Source organism: Salvelinus namaycush, chromosome 23 (genome assembly GCF_016432855.1).
Source record: "Salvelinus namaycush isolate Seneca chromosome 23, SaNama_1.0, whole genome shotgun sequence".
Classification (NCBI taxonomy): Eukaryota; Metazoa; Chordata; class Actinopteri; order Salmoniformes; family Salmonidae; genus Salvelinus; species Salvelinus namaycush.
The window spans coordinates 24,635,546-24,658,362 of NC_052329.1; the positions used below are offsets into that span (position 1 = coordinate 24,635,546).

The following is a 22,817-nucleotide window of genomic DNA, read 5'->3' on the forward strand; positions in this document are numbered from 1 at the left end:
AAGGACACCTCATCTAGTCTGATGTGTGTACGGCTTTAAATCAACTCTTCGATCTCCATTGATTCATCTTTACTCTTTCTCTCCCTCCCTTTCAGTCTTTCTATTATTAATCTGACTCACCCACTCCCACTCCCACATACACTCAAATGTGTGCTCAGTCCACACACAAGAAAGATAGCTTTCTGTATTCTGTTTTGACCACACCTCGCACTAGTCGTCTAGTGTAGCCAGTCTGTCTATTTCTCCCTCTCTAGCAGCCAGTCAGCCCCATTTGTCTAACTAGGACTCAAGCCTGGGAAATCAGCTGAACAGAGCCTCAGCATGGCTCCCCAGATAATAGGCCATTATTCAATTACTGACCACAAACACAGACAGATCAGCAGAAGAGAGATGGCCATTTAACCTAGATAGGGATAGCCCCACCCCACTTTTCCACTCCCTGTGGGGCCACCAGAACCTCAATACCAGGGTCTCTTGTTCCTGTTGACCTCTGACCCCTGCTGTAAATCTTCTGACTGGCTGCATGCCAGACACACCCGCTGTACTGGGCCCACAGTGTCACATGACAGTCAGAGAACAGAGACCAACAACAGAAGCTAGAAGGTCATGAAATAGCCTGGCCTCCCCTTAATGCTCTCTCTTTGATTCTCTCATGTCTTGTTCCCTCTAATTCTCTCCAAGTTTCCTTTTATGGTCTTTGTACCTTCATTCACTCTCTCCATCGTCCTCGATCTGTCTCTCTCCCCCTCCCTCTCTCTGTTGTGAAGGGATCCGATTCTGTCCATGTGCCTGGTGAGACTCACTTACTGCATTACACATCAGTCAGATGTGTGATCTCAGAGCTATTGATTGAATCACCAGGATGTGTTAAAAACACAGGCTGTGATGCCACAGAGGAGCTAGTTACTAGTACACAGGTGTCTGCTCTAGTAATCCATGGGTTAAGTAGGCCACAGACACATGTACACTCACCAACACACAGTCATATGCACAATTCATACATAGACAGACATATCCCCCCTCCCCCAGGTGTGGGGTCATCCACACACTCCTCCCCAGTCTGCCTGGTAATGATACAGTGCTCCACTGTGTAAAGAGAGAAGAGGAGAGGGCAGTAAAATGTAGGCCAATCTTTCTGCTCAACTGCCTTTGTGGTGAAAGGCAAACGAGACTACACAAAGACCAAAGAAGTCGTTCAGATACTGTAACACTCCACTTCCCACCCCCACACCTCTCTAGCTCCCTTTAACTCTCGCTCTTATTCCCAATATTACCAGCTTTCACACTCTCACATTGATCTCTGATGCTCTCCCTCATCTCTCTCATCTCCTCATTCTATCACTCCCTCAGCGGCCCAAAAGCCTAATGGCATGGCGTGCATGTGCACACACTCCTGCCCTAGCAATGGTTGCCTGGATACAGCAAATTAGGGGAGGGACACAAACATCTCCCCAGAGGGCGGGTTGAGTGTTGCCTGCGTTCTCTAAAGGAATGGGCTGGAGAGTGGAGTGGGATGGGCCGCAAATGCATTATTAAGGAAGTGTGTGGAGGTTGGGAACGTCTGGAAAAGCAGCAGGGGTATAGTTAGGACATGCCCCTAGATGACTGGGGAAGAGGGAGCGAGAACACGAGAGAGCGAGATGCCATGATTATGCCTTCCTCTTCTACTCTCCCACTATAGATGAACTGGTTGGGAGAGGACCCGAGGGGTACCGCTTACCAGAGCCAGCTTACCAGAACAGTAACTTCATCATAGAAACTCCAGGCCAGAGCCCAGCGCATGGTCCGTCCCTGGCAGAACTCTGTGTGGGTCACTTTGGGCACTTGGGAACAGAAACAGACTGATAGAGAACAACACTAATAAAGAAGACAACACCAACAAGCGTTAGCAATACACACATGTAGCTCTGCAGAGGCACATTTCCAGCATGTCCAGGTGATGGAGAGCTGCACTACGTCTTTCAAGGTGTGAACAGCACACATTTACACACAGTGCTTACAGTGCCAGAGCTGAGCACTCGTGAGAAGAGCCTCCAATAAGCATGAAGATCCGTGTAAAAGACTCTTCAATAGTATTCACTATCCACTTGATACCGCCTCCCTTCACACTCACAATCAATATGTGGTGGGTTTCAGTGGGGAATGTGCCCCAGAGATACAGGTCAAAGGTCAGGGAAATGGATCCCAGAGGAAAGAAGACACATCTCTCTATGAGAGCGCCATGTTGACCCCTAAACACTCACCAAATTAACCAAGCAGCGAGAGAGACTGAGGAAGATAGAGAAAAGTGCGCGAGAGAGATAGGGTGCAAATATCATTAGCATATTAATTAGGTCTCCTATTCCACCCCCACCCTCTTGCCTGCGCTGGACGTTGGCATAGGATGCACTCACACTAATGAGCAGTGACACGCAGCGACAGCCCTCTGACACCTCTGGAGGATTGTGGGATGGTCCTCCCCCAGTGATTGACATGGTGTGTGTGTGGTTAACACCCTTGGGAGCTGCTGTGATGCCATTCTGGTGCCAGCTGCCAGTCATCCCCAATGAATGGGTCTGATAATCTGAGGTAAGCGACTGGTACAGGCTGGAGACTAACCTCTATAGTCAGATAGTCAAGTCAGTTAGCAGTCATGCGCTAGGGGCTAATAGCTAGGATAATGGCGCTAATGAACATTAGCGGCGCTGACCTACTGTGTGTGTGTCTAAGCCTGGTGTGTGTGTAATGTGTATGTTTGTGTGTGGGCCCTGCCATGCGTTTCAGTCATGCAACACTAATAGAAATCAGCTCAATCAGGTCTGGGCTGTGACATTGTTTAGCCAGCGTATTAGCCAGGCTTGATCCGTTACGGTTCAGAGGAGGTATTAGATGGTAGGAGGGAACTCATTCAACCCTCCATTACCGACTTTCTGTTTTTGTAGTTCTGAGGCAGAGTGGGTAACTACGATTTCAGCTGTAGTTTTAATATATATATATATAAATAAGAGAGAGAGCAAAAGAGAGAGGGGCTAGAACAACAACGGGACCAGTATGAGTCTCGATGGAGGAGCAGAGCTTTGATGTCTTGGCCCTTAGCAGGAGAGCAGATCAATATCTCTCCTCTGCAATGAAGAGATGAGTCTATTGTAATCGATACAACAGCATATAGAGCTTCAGTATTAACCAGCAAGGAGAAATAGACAGAGACAAACCGAGCAGGGAGTCAATCTGGATAGGAAAACTAACAATGCATGACAAACCTTGTCTGGTTAGGTTGCCTTCCTGTCTAGATTAATTAGGCCTAGATACTATATATCTAAGAGTGCTATGCTACGGAATGCTACGGTAAGGTGAGGATGGAGTGTTTGTTATGTGAATGTCAATCTTTTCAAGACATTCTTTTTTGTATACTTTTTGGCCAGTAGTTCTGAAAGTAGAGCTTTACATCCCTGAAATGTGCATACTGTCACATATGCTCTGCTCTGTGTGCATGATGTGTACAATGTCAACGTTTATGATCACTGTATTTAATGTACAGTTACAAGATGACATGTCGTCACACCCTGAGTTGTCCTGAACACAATGATCCTGTTTGTTTATTGTGAAGAGAATTCGCAGCTGAACACACATCTGAATGCACTCATGACTCCTTTCAATGCTCACCTAAATTATCATCTGTTTCTCTGAATTGCCTTGAATGCTTAACACTAAGACCATATTTTATAACTTAGCTAGTCATGTTGGCAATAGAACAAGCTTTGAAATCCTTTTCATGCCCAGTGACCCAGATTGCGATTTATAATTGACCGTTTTTCGACTGCGTTAACAACTGTAACTGTGTGATGGCGGGGATGGTGTTGTGTTCCAAATGACACTACAAGTGTCTTTACACAGCTAGGAGAGCTAAAAAAAAGCACCTTATAGTTGAAGACACTTCTTTGAGTCATAAAAGTGCATTACAATTACTTAGAAACTGTGCACTCTTTTGACCTGAGCCCTGTGTGACCACTTGGGGAAACCAGTTAGTCCTCTCACTCAAACACTTGTCATTGTTTAGTCTTATGTTGCACATACCCCACATTTACCAGGAATACTCTTATGTTACTCAAGGTATCCAGATTATTCTGTTATCAACAAATTTGGCGAAAAGTACAGTAATTGTAAAATGCACATAAAATCAACAGTGTAATGTTTGGATTCAGTCTTGTCAGGTGAACTGTTGTGTATTAATTAACACATTATCTCCAAACTGCTCCTAATCAATTGCTACCAGAGTTATGCATATTCTTTTCATATTTCTTCTGTAAAAAATATTTCAATGTAGCTCTATCCATATAGGCAAATTCTCACAAGTTTAAAGGGTTAAAAGGGGAGAGGACACCCAGTACCTTTACACAGCACAGACTACTACAGCCAACCAGATTTGAACAAGGTTTTGAATAAAGGTTTAATTAAATTAAATAAGAATTTGGTGACCTAAATGGCATTCAATGAAAGCACTGAAAGGTTTTGGAATGGGAACAGGAAACAAGCCCACTCTGAAAAGTGTACACTGTGTTTGAGGGCAACACAACACAAAAACCAATCTGGCTAGATAAATATCAACTAACAAAAAAAGCCGGATGAGCTTGATGGCATTCACTAAAAGCCTTGGAAGATTGGGGAAGAGAGCACTCAGAGAAGCACCTGCAGAATGGAGGTACGGGAGGGACTTTTGGGGGTGAGAGGATTTTGGGTAGGGTTGGGGGGGCAAAAGCCTCGCCTCAAGTGGCACTATGAAATATTGAGGACCTGTAATATCCCCAGATGTTCCCCACTTTGTCATGCAGCGAGGGGCTGAACATTCATGTTAACACACACACAACAGCTTCCTCACTTCCTTCCTCCAGAAAGACCTTCCCTCCCCAAAAAACTAAAATCTCTCATGGGGGTCAGACAAAAGCATTCAGATTCTTGGCAAAGTCGTATATTTCTTTACAAGCAAACCCCTCCAAGAGTGATTATCATATCAATAAAAGACAATAATTAGCAGAGGGCATCACTTTGATAAGTGGGAAATCAGCTCCTTTTCCTGGCTGGTGTTTGGGGTGTGCTTGAGTGTGTGTGTGCGGATGGTGTGTGTGCGGATGGTGTGTGTGTGTATATCCATGTGTGATAGTCTGGTGAGAGTAATTACAGCTCAGTGTTGTTGAAGGGGGGGGGGGGGGGGGGGGGGTTGGAGAGGGGATGGTGGGTCTCAGAGGACCAATCAGAGGGGCTGGCTTGGTTTCCGTGGACACCTGGCAGTAGCTCTGCTGTCCCAGCAGGCAGTGTGTGGAGTGACAGCCTGCTTACTGCTGCCTTGGCCCCAAACACACATGGCAGGAGAGGAGAGAGGGAGGACAGGTAAGAACAAAAGTCGGAAGAGAGGGAGACTAGGGCGGGCATGCCTTCCCCTGTGGCAGACACTCATCTATGGTCTTTACACAAGCCAAGTGCACCACCAAGTGTGAACACACAGACACATGCACAACCAGGCAAACAGACAGAGGGAGACAGACACTTTTCCCCCTGTGAGGGCCACTCATCTTTCCACTGAAACATATGTGCACACCGCTGCGCACACACACTCGTGGTTGACAATCATCTTTCCACACAAAAATATGGTAGTGACACACACCTTTCATGTCAGCCACTTGTCTCCCAGTCCCCACGCATGCGTGCGGTCTGATTAACTCTAATAGTGCGTATCTCTCCCACTGCATCCATGTCTCACTCCACTGCACCACTGACAGGCCTTGTAATGGTGGTGGTGGTGTGTGGAGGAGATCTGCACGCCCCACACACAGCTGTTCCCTGTGGGCGTGCGGATACTGCCAGGGGGTGGGTGACTGTTTACTCCTGGTGCCAATTCATTAAACAAACTCTGGGTGACAGCTCCATCCCTGCACCCCATCTGTCCTGCTCTCCTCCATCAGTAGGCCTCTCATTCTTCAATCTCTTACCTTTCCTCTCATCCAAAATTAAAAAGGTGCATTTGTAACAGAAGGTAATGAACAAACACCCAACAACACCAACACATAACCATCAGCTTTTTCTATATTATATTTGGGGTTTAGGAAAGTGGCGCAGATATGAAGCATGAGCAATCTGAAACGATCTTGAACGCTACCCCACTTCCTTCTGTGAAGGCTCAATGTACTGATGGGGACCAAAATGTTGTGTTTGTGAACGCAATATGCGCGTGCGTGCTGCGTGTGTCACTCTCTCTCACCGCAGGCGTGTCTTGAGTTGCAGGCTGTCATGGATGATCCTCTTGACAAACTCCAGCTCTCCGCCCTCAGCCATGATCTCTGTCACCCCACCTGTGTTCACTGAGCTGGGGGGAGGACGACGAGAGTTCCTGGAATTTACCCCCTGGGGAGAGGAGGACGGAAAGGGAGGGGATGAGGAGGGGAGGAAGAAGGGAGGGAAAAAAAGAGGTGCATGGGGAGAGAAATAAAGGGTAAGAGAAAGAGGAAACGTGACAGGGGGAAAAAATGAGAAGAAAAATGAGAAAAAAATGATCTGCGAAAAGGAGATTAATAAAGCGGTTATTCCAGATACTCAAAACACTTTCCATCTAAAAGAGGCCTACCTTAGCCTCTAGTTGGTTGGCGGAGAAGGGAGGGTTACACATGCAGAAGTCATAGACAATGGCTGACTCCTCTTTTAAAGCGTCCATTAATAGGGTCTTCTGGGGAACTTTCACCACTTGGACATGAGACAGGGCAAGGACAAGTTATCAACAAGGTTTCAAGCCATCTTCCTTTCAGTAGTACATTACATTGCGGCTACCAATGGCCAACTTGCCACTGACCTTTGATGAGGTCATAGAGGTTGTTCTGCTCTATGCTCCTGGTGTCTATAAGCTATAAATCAGTTATAGCCTCTCATAGCACTACATAATGAAACAGTTCACCTTTGAGGTCCGAGAGGTTGTTCTGCTCTATGCTCCTGGTGTCTATAAGCTATAAATCAGTTATAGCCTCTCATAGCACTACATAATGAAACAGTTCACCTTTGAGGTCCGAGAGGTTGTTCTGCTCTATGCTCCTGGTGTCTATAAGCTATAAATCAGTTATAGCCTCTCATAGCACTACATAATGAAACAGTTCACCTTTGAGGTCCGAGAGGTTGTTCTGCTCCACGTTCCTGGTGGCGTAATCAAAGCAAATGTCATCTACCTCAGTAGCCAGGTAATGCCAGCCGTTCATAGAAGCTCCCAGCAGGGGGTAGATACAGGATGCTCCAGTACCTGGTGATATAACACACTACGTGAGGAATAGGGTGTGTGTCTGAGTGTTTGTGTCTGTGGCAGTCTATTTAATGCCACTCCCGCTGTCTCTTATTGTCCATAACAGAATAATAAGAGGTGAGCCAGACAGGCCTGGATGATCTGATCATGGCTAACAGAGACCAGGGCCTCTTATCTAACTGACCACAGTGAGGTCCCCTTGGGCAGTAGAGATGGGTGAGATGGCACCCGGCAGGTCAAGGCTTGGGAGAGTAATTCCCTGTGGATATCCATCAGGAGAGTGACATCTCCAATCAGCTTACAGAATGGACCAGGCACCAGGGTCACCAATCACTGACCTGTTTCTCTCTCTAATGAGCTGACACACATCACAGTCTCTGATAGAGCAGGAAACCAGCCATGACATGTGGATGGGGATTTGGCCAGTGATCAACAGGAAATAGATGTGGGATCTGAAGGTGGACGTGCCAACAATCATGCAGCCCCTCTCTGCCAGTCTCCCTGCCAGTCTGTAATGCCCACTGGCAGCCAGCTGCTCTGGGACTAGTTAGAGTCAGCCTGTATTAAAAACATGTCTCAGAGTAGGAGTACAGATCTAGGATCAATCTTATTATGATCTCAAAGTCTAAACTTATCTTATATCAGCACTACTCTAAGACTTCAAATGTGTGTCTTGGGCTAGACCTGTGCCAGGCAGCACCTCTCTGCCAGCCTGAAAAGTGCATCGTCAACCATAAATCAAATATGCCTTTCAGCTGCCAGTAAATATACTAAATTATTAAGTTTCAAAATACTTTCCCCTCACTCAATATTCCATCATGACACATCCATCCCCCTTATAGGCTATGTCCCAAATGGCACCCCAATCACTATACAGCATACTACTTTTGACCAGGACCCATTTGGCTTTGGTCAAAAGTAGAGCACTATGTAGGGAATAGGGTGCCATTTGGGACGCAGACACGATGAGTCATACCCAGAAAGATTACTGCTGGAGGAATATACTACAAAACTACAAGTAACTACACCATAACTACCCCTATAAACCAAAACTACAAGTAACTACACCTATAAACCAAAACTACAAGCAACTACACCATAAACCCAGACCTTAACACATTTCTTGGAAACTCACAAAGAGCCACTAACCACGAGCCCTAAATCCAAAAAGGCAAATCAATTCTACCCCAGCAGTGACTACCCTGCCACTTCTCCTAAAGACCACTCTTACAGGCTTCCACTGACACCATGTCACATAAACCACCAATCTTCCAGGCAGCACTCGACTGCATTCACCCCTTCCTCCATATCGCCCGTAGCCCAGTGCTCCATATCGCCCATAGCCCAGTGCTCCATATCGCCCATAGCCCAGTGCTCCATATCGCCCATAGCCCAGTGCACCATATCGCCCATAGCCCAGTGCACCATATCGCCCATAGCCCAGTGCACCATATCGCCCATAGCCCAGTGCTCCATATCGCCCATAGCCCAGTGCACCATATCGCCCATAGCCCAGTGCACCATATCGCCCATAGCCCAGTGCACCATATCGCCCATAGCCCAGTGCACCATATCGCAGTGCTCCATATCGCCCATAGCCCAGTGCTCCATATCGCCCATAGCCCAGTGCACCATATCGCCCATAGCCCAGTGCTCCATATCGCCCATAGCACCATATCGCCCATAGCCCAGTGCACCGTATCGCCCATAGCCCAGTGCACCATATAGCAGTGCTCCATATCCCCATAGCTCCATATCGCCCATAGCTCCATATCGCCCATAGCCCAGTGCACCATATCGCCCATAGCCCAGTGGACCATATCGCCCATAGCCCAGTGCACCATATAGCAGTGCTCCATATCCCCATAGCTCCATATCGCCCATAGCTCCATATCGCCCATAGCCCAGTGCTCCATATCGCCCATAGCCCAATATCCCAGTGCTCCATATCGCCCATAGCTCCATATCGCCCATAGCCCCATATCGCCCATAGCCCCATAGGTCCATATCGCCCATAGGTCCATATCGCCCATAGGTCCATATCGCCCATAGGTCCATATCGCCCATAGGTCCATATCGCCCATAGGTCCATAGCGCCCATAGCTCCATATTGCCCATATCGCCCATAGGTCCATATCGCCCATAGGTCCATATCGCCCATAGGTCCATATCGCCCATAGCTCCATATCGCCCATAGCTCCATATCGCCCATACCCCCATAGCCCAGTGCTCCATACAGTGAGGGAAAAAAGTATTTGATCCCCTGCTGATTTTGTACGTTTGCCCACTGACAAAGAAATGATCAGTCTATAATTTTAATGGTAGCTTTATTTGAACAGTGAGAGACAGAATAACAACAAAAAAATCCAGGAAAAGGCATTTAAAAAATGTTATAAATTGATTTGCATTTTAATGAGGGAAATAAGTATTTGACCCCTCTGCAAAACATGACTTAGTACTTGGTGGCAAAACCCTTGTTGGCAATCACAGAGGTCAAACGTTTCTTGTAGTTGGCCACCAGGTTTGCACACATCTCAGGAGGGATTTTGTCCCACTCCTCTTTGCAGATCTTCTCCGTGTCATTAAGGTTTCGAGGCTGACATTTGGCAACTCGAACCTTCAGCTCCCTCCACAGATTTTCTATGCGATTAAGGTCTGGAGACTGGCTAGGCCACTCCATGACCTTAATGTGCTTCTTCTTGAGCCACTCCTTTGTTGCCTTGGCCGTGTGTTTTGGGTCATTGTCATGCTGGAATACCCATCCACAACCCATTTTCAATGCCCTGGCTGAGGGAAGGAGGTTCTCACCCAAGATTTGACGGTACATGGCCCCGTCCATCGTCCCTTTGATGCGGTGAAGTTGTCCTGTCCCCAAAGCAGAAAAACACCCCCAAAGCATAATGTTTCCACCTCCATGTTTGATGGTGGGGATGGTGTTCTTGGGGTCATAGGCAGCATTCCTCCTCCTCCAAACACAGCGAGTTGAGTTGATGCCAAAGAGCTCCATTTTGGTCTCATCTGACCACAACACTTTCACCCGGTTGTCCTCTGAATCATTCAGATGTTCATTGGCAAACTTCAGACGCGCATGTATATGTGCTTTCTTGAGCAGGGGGACCTTGCGGGCACTGCAGGATTTCAGTCCTTCACGGCGTAGTGTGTTACCAATTGTTTTCTTGGTGACTATGGTCCCAGCTGCCTTGAGATCATTGACAAGATCCTCCCGTGTAGTTCTGGGCTGATTCCTCACTGTTCTCATGATCATTGCAACTCCACGAGGTGAGATCTTGCATGGAGCCCCAGGCTGAGGGAGCTTGACAGTTCTTTTGTGTTTCTTCCATTTGCGAATAATCACACCAACTGTTGTCACCTTCTCACCAAGCTGCTTGGCGATGATCTTGTAGCCTATTCCAGCCTTGTGTAGGTCTACAATCTTGTCCCTGACATCCTTGGAGAGCTCTTTGGTCTTGGCCATGGTGGAGAGTTTGGAATCTGATTGATTGATTGCTTCTGTGGACAGGTGTCTTTTATACAGGTAACACGCTGAGATTAGGAGCACTCCCTTTAAGAGTGTGCTCCTAATCTCAGCTCGTTACCTGTATAAAAGACACCTGGGAGCCAGAAATCTTTTTGATTGAGAGGGGGTCAAATACTTATTTCCCTCATTAAAATGCTAATCAATTTATAACATTTTTGACATGCGTTTTTCTGGATTTTGTTGTTGTTATTCTGTCTCTCACTGTTCAAATAAAGCTACCATTAAAATTATAGACTGATCATTTCTTTGTCAGTGGGCAAACGTACAAAATCAGCAGGGGATCAAATACTTTTCCCCCCCTCACTGTATCGCCCATAGCCCAGTGCTCCATATCGCCCATAGCTCCATATCGCCCATAGCCCCATATCGCCTATAGCCCAGTGCTCCATATCGCCCATTCCCCCCTCATTACTGCTCATCGCACGTCAACCACCACGATGAAACCCGATGACAAATTAAATAAAGAGCTTATCAATTTACACTTCCTCGCTAATGATACAGAAATAATATTTTCCAGCATTAACCAGACCCCCACCAAACAGACCCCCACACCTCCCTCTCTACATTTCTATGATTTTCACTGACTAGAAAGCACATTTTGGGTTTGGGAAACACACAGACAGAGACACTGCCTGGAAAGCATGTTTTGGGTTTGAGAGACAAAGAGAAGGGACAGATGTGTAATTAACCAGTCTGTCTGCATTCACACCTCCACAGACAGCAATTAGACGCCTCCTGGTGATAGGATCGTCTGGCACCTCCTTGCTGGGTTTGGGGGACAAGAAGGAGAGTGTATCCACCACAGCTACGGCGTAGAGGAGAGACTATCACTGATGATGAGCAGCACTACAGGGCGAAGACGAGTTAGTTTCCCCCATAGGCACATAGCCTGAGTTATATAGTACATATGTGACAGACCGGGGTCCCTGAAGACGGTGTTAGCTCGCTGAGCTAAAGCCTATCCACTAGCTCAAAGTGTCTTCAGGTCTCACAGTTTCGCTCTTCTCAGAGTCTAATGATTAACATGCAGAGAACGAGGCCGTTCAGAGCCTGCCCAGCCCTCTATTTTTAGACCGTGACGAGTGTGTGCACGTATGTACTGCAGAGCACTGCAACGCCAGGTCTCCATAGCAACCATCCGGGCCCACCGGCACACACAGGCAGTAAGCGCACGTAAATCCAGCCACGCTGGAGCAATATGGCTGATACCGGAAGAAGCGTGAGCGTGCACGAGATCGAGACACACATTGTAGGGTGGACGTTTGTGCGCCAGACGGTGGTGACGATGGACGGTGTGGGACATGGGACAAACCGGTAAAACATGTTTATGAGAGAATTAATCTTGTAGGTGTGCAGGTGTTACAGGAATAAGATGAGGTGGATGGGGAATGATAAGGGATGCAAGAAGCCTAAGAACTTTTCGTAATGAAAACAGAGAAAGGTTGTGCGAGGGAGGTAGGTTGAAATCTGTGGTTCGGAAGGTTGTGGGCTGTGGTGGATGAGTGGACAGGGAGTTCTGGTCTCCCTACGGACTCCAAACTACCTGGGCAGAGAGGCATACTCAGCAATTTCTCTCTGCATTAGGAAATACAGATTGTGAGAAACAGATGACAGGAACAAGGAGAAAGGGGGAGTACATCAATTAGAAGGGGGGAGATGGTGTGTGTGTGTGTGTGTGTGTGTGTGTGTGTGTGTGTGTGTGTGTGTGTGTGTGTGTGTGTGTGTGTGTGTGAGAGAGAGAGAGAGAGAGAGATAGAAAGTGTGAGAGAGAGAAAAATAACAGCAGAGGGAGTCGAAGAAAAAGATGAGGGAAGTGAAACTGATGAGCACTAGAACAGTCCTAGGGCAGTGAGATGAACAAACCCATATCTATCTAGGGAACCAACTGCCGCAGCTGAAGAAGCCAGCAGCAAGTAAGCCCCACGCCTCCACCCTCCGCTAGCGTAGTCCTTCATCCGCACAGAGAGAGATAGAGAGGTGACCTTTAGGGCAAACTCATTTTATTTCTGAAAGCACAGTATAATTATTTTACAGATTAGCAGCTCCTCTTCCCACTTCAGGTTGTGCACTGAACACAAACTGTATTGTCTGTTCCTCATTCAGAGGTGTAGCCAAGACTGCACTTTAAATTAAGGTACTTCTAAGTATGTAGAAGAGCTCATTAGGTATAACGAAAAAACTATTCAAGGGGAAGTTGAAGCCATTCAAAGAAGCCACATTTATCTTCAGTGAAGTGCTCAGTACCAATCCAAGTCCATGCGGATCAGGGGGTATCATCGGTTAACGAGCGCACCAATCAGAGAGGTCCTGGTAATCAGTTGACTGTAATCAGTAACTCAGTCGACCAATCATGGAGGTTGAGGTGATTTAGTGCACCTCCACCATATAAGCTACCTATCCAGCTCCTACAAATCTGCAAGGTTAGCATACACAGTGCCTTCAGAAAGTATTCATACCCCTTGATTTATTCCACATTTTGTTATGTTGCAGCCTGAATTCAAAATGGATTAAATATATAATTTTCCACCCATCTACACACAATACCCCATAATGACAAAGTTAAAGCATGTTTTTAAAAATGTTAGTACATTTATTGAAAATGAAATGGAGAAATATCAAATTTAGATAAGTATTCACACACCTGAGTCAATACTTTGTAGAAGCAGCTTTGGCAGCAATTACAGCTGTGAGTCTTTTGGGGTAAGTCTCTAAGAGCTTTGCACACCTGAATTGAACATTTTTGCCCATTATTCTTTTAAAAATTCTTCAAGCTCTGTCAAGTTGATTGTTGATCATTGCTAGACAGCCATTTTCAACTGTTGCCATAGATTTAAGCCAATTTAAGCCAAAACTGTAACTAGGCCACTCTGGAACATTCAATGTCGTCTTGGTAAGCAACTCCAATGTAGATTTGGCCTTGTGTTTAAGGCTATTGTCCTGCTGAAAGGTGAATTTGTCTCCCAGTGTCTGTTGGAAAGCAGATTGAACAAGATTTCCCTGTTCTCACAGCTGTATTCTGTTTATTTTTAAATCAACAAAAAAATCCCTAATCCTTGCCAATGACAATACCCATAACATGATGCAGCCATCAACTTCCTTAAAAATATGAAGAGTGTGTGATGTGTTGAGTGATCACATCATCAGTGATGTGTTGAGTTGGATTAGCCCCAAACACTTTGTATTCAGGACAAAAAGTGAATTTGTCTGCCACATTTTTTGCAGGATACATGTTCTGTAATATTTTTTATTCTGTACAGGCTTCCATCTTTTCAATTTGTCATTTATGTTTGTTAATGTACTATGTTGTTTATCCATCCTCAGTAATCTCCTATCACAACCATTAAACTGTTTTAATCAGTATATCCCTGAGCAGTTTCCTTTCTCTCCGGCAACTGAATTACAGTAGGAAGGACTCCTAAATATTTTTAACGACTGGGTGTATTGATACGCCATCCAAAATCTAATTGATAACTTCACCATGCTCAAAGGGATATTAAGAGTCTGCTTTTCTATTTTAACACATCTACCAATCAGTGCCCTTCTTTGCGAGGCATTGAAATACCTCCCTGGTCTTTGTGGTTGAATCTGTGCTTGAAATTCACTACTCTGTAGAGGGATCTATATAGATGATTCTGTGTGGGGTACAGAGATGGGGAAAGTCATTCAAAAACCATGTAACCACTATTATTAAACACAGAATGAGTCCACACAACTTATATGCGATTTGTTAAGCACATTTTTACTCCTGAACATATTTAGGCTTGCCATAACAAAAGGGGTTGAATACTTATTGACAAGACATTTCATCTTAGAAATATACTAACAAAATTCCACTTAGACATTATGGAGTATTGTGTATAGATTAGTGACACAACCTTAATTTTAAATTCTGACTAACAACAAAATATGGAGAAAGTAAAGGGGTGTGAATACTTTCTGAAGGTACTGTATTTGGTCTAGCTAGGGGCTCGTTTTCAGACTGATCCATGCATATTTCTCCTTTCACCTCCTCCTCCTGCCTTCCACTGTGTTAATAATGCAAGCAGAGCACCAGGAAGGAACCCACTGTGAGATGGAAAGTTCAATTACTCCATTTATTAAAGGAAGGGAAAAACTCCTCTACCCACCATGGATGATTTCTCTGCTGGTAATATCCCCCCCCCCCCCCCCCCCCCAAAAAAAAGAATGACAGCCAAATTAAATGTCACACAGAGAGTGTTGAATTTTTAATGCCCCCTCCTCCCCCTACTGCCGTGGCATCAAGGGTCGTCAGCCAGCCAGAGACAGCCATGATGGAACGCCTGGGCTGGGTCATCTTTCTGGTTCATGATTCCTAATCCCATCTCTCTCTGCCATCTGAGTCCCATCTATCCATCTCCTCTGTACTCATCTTCACCCCTCTCTCATCTCCCCTTTACTATTCACTCCATTCATACACATTTTGCTCTGTGGTCTTGGTCTTTTTACTGTCCATTTCTCTTCTATTGCTCTTCCTCCCTCTCCTTGACGAGAACCCCAAAATATATCTACTTTCAATTCTAAAGGCAAATTCTCTCTCATCCCTCTCTCCAAAGTTCTCACTCCAACCCTCCCCACATCCCCCTTCCAACTTCTTTCAATCATCTCCCCCCATCCCTGTTCAGGATGAAGACTTGTCTCACTGGTAGGTCTGTTTTCAGTTGAAGAATCTTGCACTTTTAGGACTATTACATTTGTTCCATTGCACCAGGCCAGCTCAATAAGGCACTGCTGAAATCTTTGAAAGAAAACAAATAATATTTGAACCCATGTGGGTCTGGTAGTGAGCAAACTCTAGAGAAAGAGGTTGTTTGTCGTCTCCCTCTCGGTCTGTCGTTCTGTCCATCAGTGAGTCACGTATGGTAATGAAGCTCTTTCTGTCTGTCAGTGTCTTTAGTTCTGTCAGCGAGTCATCTCACTATCCGTCTGTCCTTCTGTCAGTTTGTCAGTGAGTCATGTACTGTATAGTAATGATTCTCTCTTCTGTAATCAACACCTGGCTGCTGCAGATGGACATCAAGCACATTTAAACAGCTCACCCAGATATTCACTAAAACAGCCACGCCAGACTGCTGATAAACTACCTCATACGCTCTGCACATTCAATGAAAATACCCACAGCCCACGCCAATATGCTTTCACTCACACAGTAGATGCTTGCACCTGGTGGTGGCATCGGCATATGTGTCTGCAATCATCTGCATTTACACAATGTCATTTTCACACTGAACAGACCGTTGGCAATTTCACCACAAAGACGAGGCTGGATAATAATTTCCTGGAGTACGAATGAGAGGGGTGTACACACACATATATATTGGGGGGGGGTATCCTCTACTAATTGGAGTGGTGCTGGACAGGCTACACCATGGCTGGGGAGGTTTGTGACTTCGGTCCTTCATTAGCAGGAATCAAAGAGAAGCTAGCAACTCAGGACACTCTTCATCCTCTATCATCAAACAGAGACCGCAGTCAGAGGGAGAGAGAGAGAGGGGGAATGAGGGAAGAGGAAGAGAGTGAGCAAGACAGAAAGAGGATGCGGAGAAGGAAAGGACAGAGACAAGATGGAGGTATAGAAAGTACACAAGGCAGAGAATAAGAGCAAGAGAGATGTGCTCTATTACACGACGTCAACTCCAGCCCAGCACCAGGTGCAGTGATGACTGCGCAGTTGAGTTGACATCAAAAACAACATTATCCCAATAGCCTCCCTTTCTTCTCCTGCCTGTCTGTATGTCTGGTCTTTCTCTCTACTGCACCTGGCTACCTACCCAGCCATAATAACCTCTCCTGCAGACACAGGCGAAGGCAACCAGGACTGCTGAGGGCTTTCAATCTAGCCTCTAAGCTTTTTTTATTTTTTATTATTAATTTTATCCCATTTTCTCCCCAATTTTCGTGGTATCCAATCGCTAGTAATTACTATCTTGTCTCATCGCTACAACTCCCGTACGGGCTCGGGAGAGACGAAGGTCGAAAGCCATGCGTCCTCCGAAGCACAACCCAACCAAGCCGCACTGCTTCTTAACACAGCGCGCCTCCAACCCGGAAGCCAGCCGCACCGATGTGTCGGAGGAAACACCGTGTACCTGGCCCCCTTGGTTAGCGCGCACTGCGCCCGGCCCGCCACAGGAGTCGCTGGAGCGCGATGAGACAAGGATATCCCTACCGGCCAAACCCTCCCTAACCCGGACGACGCTATGCCAATTGTGCGTCGCCCCACGGCCCTCCCTGTCGCGGCCGGCTGCGACAGAGCCTGGGCGCGAACCCAGAGACTCTGGTGGCGCAGTTAGCACTGCGATGCAGTGCCCTAGACCACTGCGCCACCCGGGAGGCCAGCCTCTAAGCTTCTTAATGCAAAACTTTATTTCACCTTGTAAATTAAATGTTTCATGGGATCCGGTTAAACGTTCCTTTAAAGGAGTTTTTCTCCAGTCCAACAAAGTGCCTATGCAAAGCCATTACTCTGTCACTCAGAAACCTATTTGAGTGTCTGCCTGCCAGCTGAAAATCTTTTGCCAGGGTGTGTGTGTGCGCTTAGACAACCTGCCCCTCACCAGCAGAAGCAGAAGCTGTGTTCGAATATTCATACTAACCCAACCCTACTATTTGTGATATAAATTGAGTATGTAGTATACTTATTGGTCATAGTTAGTATGCTAAAAGTTCTCGGATGTCGTACTAAATTCACCCAAATGCGAAGAATACAGCAGTGGACACTAGGTACATGCTGTTCAGAAAATGCCACAACGTTTTCAGATTTGAAGAGAATGGCGGAAAATATTCAGCCGAAGTACAACGAGAGAGGATACAAATTCATTGCTTTAACTAATTATGACAAATATTACGAAAATGTTGAGCAATGTAATAAAGTAATGACTTTTTAAATAAGTTACATTACACCTTATGTTGGCTGACAATTTGTTAGCTACACTATCCTTACGAACCGCATAGCATTACAGCAGTATGTATCGGTATGTTAGCTAATGTTAGTTGGATACTAATAAATCGAACTTGCCAGGCAGTATATTAACTACCCATCGTTTATTGATTTGATTATTCACGTCATTCTTAGCTAAGTGGTGTAGTCGTTGTGCATTCTCAATGGACATTGTTAATTCTGGGTTTCTACTCTGATTTCAGAGCACTCTAATGTGAGTGTACCAGAGAGCAGAGTAACTGATGAATTTACGAACGCTAAACACCCGTTGAATATGGCCAGTCAGTAAAAGTCGGCAAAAAAAAGTATAACTAAATTGTTGTTAGTAGCATAGTTACAGTCACCAACGCTCTGGATAACATGAAAACAGCCTGACCAGCTCTGCTAGGGGGAGTAAAATGGTCAGAGTGAGGTGTTCTCTCATTTGTGTATGTTAGTAGCTGCAAGCTAGCCAACATTCGCTTGGGTGCTTGACAGCCATTGTGAGGTCAGAACGCTCGGATCAACCCTACTCCTCCACCAGAGCATCAGTGTGCGTTCTGAACGCCCCGAGCGAAACACTCTGAATTTACCAACAGAACAATCTGACAACACTTTAGATTTACGAACGCCCAGAGTGCACTCTGGCACTCCAGATTGAATATACAAAACACACCCGAAATTGTAAAATGTCTAGCTAGTCATTTGTTATGCCAACAAGCTAGCAAGAGGTTGCATAGCAACAGCATCAACTTCCGGTATACAGGTGAGGTGCTAATACGCTGAACTGAAAGGATACCTTTCGTTTAGAGTTAGGAAGACCCAGAGTTCCCTCTGTTGCAGAGGATAAGTTCATTAGAGAGTTACCAGCCTAAGAAATTGCAGCCCAAATAAATGCTTTACAGAGTTCAAGTAACAGACAACTGTTCAGAGGAGAGTGCATGAATCAGGCCTTCATGGCCGAATTGCTGCAAAGAAACCACTACTAAAGGACACCAATAATAATAATAATAAGAGACTTGCTTGGGCCAAGAAACACGAGCACTGGACATTAGACCAGCAGAAATCTGTCTGATGAGTCCAAATTTGAGATTTTTGATTCCAACCGCCATGTCTTTGTGAGATGCAGAGTAGGTGAACGGTTGATCTCCACATGTGTCGTTCCGACTGTGAAGTATGGAAGAGGTGGTGTGATGGTGCTTTGCTGGTGACACTGTTGGTGATTTATTTAGAATTCAAGACACACTTAATAACTTCTTTGGGATAGGGGGGCATCATTTTCACTTTTGGATGAATAGCGTGCCCAGAGTAAACTGCCTCCTACTCAGTCCCAGATGCTAATATATGCATATTATTATTAGTATTGGATAGAAAACACTCTGAAGTTTCTAAAACTGTTTGAATGATGTCTGTGAATATAACAGAACTCATATGGCAGGCAAAAACCCGAGAAAAAATCCAAACAGGAAGTGGGAAATCTGAGGTTTGTAGTTTTTGAACTCAGCCCCTATCGAATACACAGTGGGATATGGGTAATGTTGCACTTCCTAAGGCTTCCACTAGATGTCAACCGTCTTTAGAATGTTGTTTCAGGCTTCTACTGTGAAGGTGTGCCGGATGAGAGCTGTTTGACTAAGCGGTCTGGCAGCAGCCTCGTTCTCAGTCACGCGCGTTCACATGAGAGGTATCTCCCGTTCCTTTGCTTTTCTACAGACAATGGAATTCTCCGGTTGGAACATTATTGAACATGTATGATAAAAACATCCTATAGATTGATACTATACTTAGTTTGACAAGTTTCTACGACCTGTAATATAACTGTTTCAACTTTTCACCTGAAGTTCGGCTGGACCTGAACGCGCGTTTGGATTTGTTTACTAAACGCCCTAACAAAAGAAGCTATTTGGACATAAATGATGGACATTATCGAACAAATAAAACATTTATTGTGGAACTGGGATTCCTGGGAGTGCATTCTGATGAAGATCATCAAAGGTAAGTGAATATTTATAATGCTATTTCTGACTAATGTTGACTGCGCAACATGGCGGATATTTCTTTTGGCTGGTTTGGGCTCTGAGCGCCATACTCAGATTATGCTTTATCCGTAAAGTTTTTTTGAAATCTGACACAGCGGTTGCATTAAGGAGAAGGGTATCTAAAGTTCCATGCATAACACCTGCATTTTCATCAACATTTATAATGAGTATTTCTGTGAATAGATGTGGCTCTCTGCAAAATCACAGCATGTTTTTGAACTACTGAACATAACACACCAATGTAAAATTAGATTTTTGGATATAAATATGCACTTTATCGAACAAAACATACATGCATTGTGTAACATGAAGTCCTATGAGTGTTATCTGATGAAGATCATCAAAGGTTAGTGATTCATTTTATCTCTATTTGTGCTTTTTGTGACTCCTCTCTTTGGTGGGAAAAATGGCTGAGTTTTTCTGTGACTTGGTGGTGACCTAACATAATCGTTTGTGGAGCTTTCGCTGTAAATCATTTTTAAAATCAGACACTGTGGCTGGATTAACGAGAATGTTATCTTTAAAATGGTGCCTAATACTTGTATGTTTGAGAAATTAGATTTATGAGATTTCTGTTGATTTGTATTTGTCGCCCTGCAATTTCATTGGCGAGGGGTTCCGCTAGTGGAACGGGGTTCCCCAGTCCTAGACAGGTTAACCAGCATGGCTACCACAGCATTCTTCAGCGATACACCATTCCATATGGTTTGCGTTTAGTGGAGGCTGCTGAGAAGGCTTTCCACTAGATGTTGGAACCTTGCTTCGGGGACTTGTTTCCATTCACTCACAAGAGCATTAGTATGCTCGGGAACTGATGTTGACCGATTAGGCCTGGCTCGCAGTCAGCGGTCCAATTCATCCCAAAGGTGTTTGATGGGGTTGAGGTCAGGGCTCTGTGCAGGCCAGTCAAGTTCTCCCACACTGATCTCGACAAACCATTTATGTATGGACCTAGCTTTGTGCACGGGGGCATTGTCATGCTGAAACAGGAGAAGGCCTATCCCAAACTGTTGCCACAAAGTTGGAAGCACAGAATCGTCTAGAATGTCACTATGCTGAAGCATTAAGATTTCCCTTTACTGGAACTAAGGGGCCTAGCCCGAACCATAAAAAACAGCCCCAGACCATTATTCCTGCTCCAATCCTTAAAGTTGGCACTATGCATTCGGGCAGGTAGCGTTCTCCTGGCATCCACCAAACCCAGATTATTCCATTGGACTGCAAGATGGTGAAGGGTGATTCATCATGCCAGAGAACATGTTTCCAATGGGGGCGAGCTTTACACCATTCCATCCGACGCTTGGCATTGCGCATGGTGATTGTAGGCTTATGTGCGGCTACTCTGCCATGGAAACCCATTTCATGAAGATCCCAACGAACAGTTAGTTATTGTGCTGATGTTGCTTCCAGAGGCAGTTTGGAACTCAGTAGTGGAGGTCGACCGATTAGTCGGAATGGCCGATTAGTTAGGGCCGATTTCAAGTTTTCATAACAATCGGTAATCAGCATTTTTGGACACCGATTATATTGCAATCCACGAGGAGACTGTGAGGCTGACCACATGTTATGCGAGTGCAGGCAGCAAGGAGCCATGGTAAGTTGCTAGCTAGCATTAAACTTACCTTATAATAAACAATCAATCTTAACATAATCACTAGTTAACTACACACGGTTGATGATATTACTAGTTTAACTAGCTTGTCCTGCGTTGCATATAATCAATGCGGTGCCTGAAATTGTGTCCCTTCTCTTGCATTCAGTGCAAACAGAGTCAGGGTATATGCAGCAGTTTGGGTCGCCTGGCTCGTTGCAAACTGTGTGAAGACCATTCCTTCCAAACAAAGACCGTAATTAATTTGCCAGAATTTTACATAATTATAACATAACATTGAAGGCTGTGCAATGTAACAGCAATATTTAGACTTAGGGTTGCCACCCGTTCGATAAAATACGGAACGGTTACGTATTTCACTGAAAGAAAAAACATTGTTTTCGAAATGATATTTTCCGGATTTGACCTTATTAATGACCCAAGGCTCGTATCTCTGTGTGTTTATTATATTATAATTAAGTCTATGATTTGATATTTGATAGAGCAGTCTGACTGAGCGGTGGTAGGCAGCAGCAGGCTCGTAAGCATTCATTCAAACCGCACTTTCCTCCGTTTGCCAGCAGCTTTTCGCAATGCTTGAAGCACAGCGCTGTTAATGACTTCAAGCCAATCAACTCCCGAGATTAGGCTGGCAATACTATAGTGTCTATTAGAACATCCAATAGTCAAATGTATATAAAATACAAATGGTAAAGAGAAATAGTCCTATAATAACTACAACCTAAAACTTCTTAACTGGGAATATTGAAGACTCATGTTAAAAGAAACCACCAGCTTTCATATGTTCTCATGTTCTGAGCAAGGAACTTAAACGTTAGCTTTTTTTTACATGGCACATATTGCACTTTTACTTTCTTCTCCAACACTGTGTTTTTGCATTACTTAAACCAAACATGTTTCATTATTTATTTGAGACTAAATAGATTTTATTTATGTATTATATTAAGTTAAAATAAGTGTTCATTGTTCATTCAGTATTGTTGTAATTGTCATTATTGCAAATATATATATTAATATAAATAAAAAAATATATAAATCGGCATCAGCTTTTTTTGGTCCTCCAATAATCGGTCGACCTCTACTCAGTAGTGAGTGTTGCAACCAAAGACAGACTATTTTTACACGCTACGCACTTCAGCGGTCCCATTCTGTGAGCTTGTGTGGCCTACGACTTCGCGGCTGAGCCGTTGTTTCTCCTAGACGTTTCCACTTCACAATAACAGTACTTACATTTGAACGGTGCACCTCTAGCAGAGCAGAAATTTGACAAACTGACTGTCTCTGACTTAAGCAGCCATCGTGTTTGTTTTCCCACAACCAGAAGGGGAGTAAATTACACAAAAGCACACCATGATGTGATGTGACTCAGCAGTCACAATCACACAATCTTTCCCCTTGTCAGTTCTGTGAGAGAAACCTCTCTCAAGCCTTTGTTC

General features: G+C 44.9%; 1 protein-coding gene across 1 annotated transcript in view; it reads right to left on the minus strand.

The window, feature by feature from the left end:
• Positions 1 to 22,817, minus strand: part of LOC120018221 (RNA N6-adenosine-methyltransferase METTL16-like) — a 29,799-nt gene that overhangs the window by 4,974 nt on the left and 2,008 nt on the right. The window contains exons 3-5 of the mRNA XM_038961297.1: positions 7,118 to 7,255; positions 6,596 to 6,711; positions 6,233 to 6,375 (exon numbers count right to left, since the gene is read on the minus strand). Of these exons, the coding sequence (XP_038817225.1) occupies positions 6,233 to 6,375; positions 6,596 to 6,711; positions 7,118 to 7,255 (397 nt within the window). The remainder of the gene's footprint in view (positions 1 to 6,232; positions 6,376 to 6,595; positions 6,712 to 7,117; positions 7,256 to 22,817) is intronic.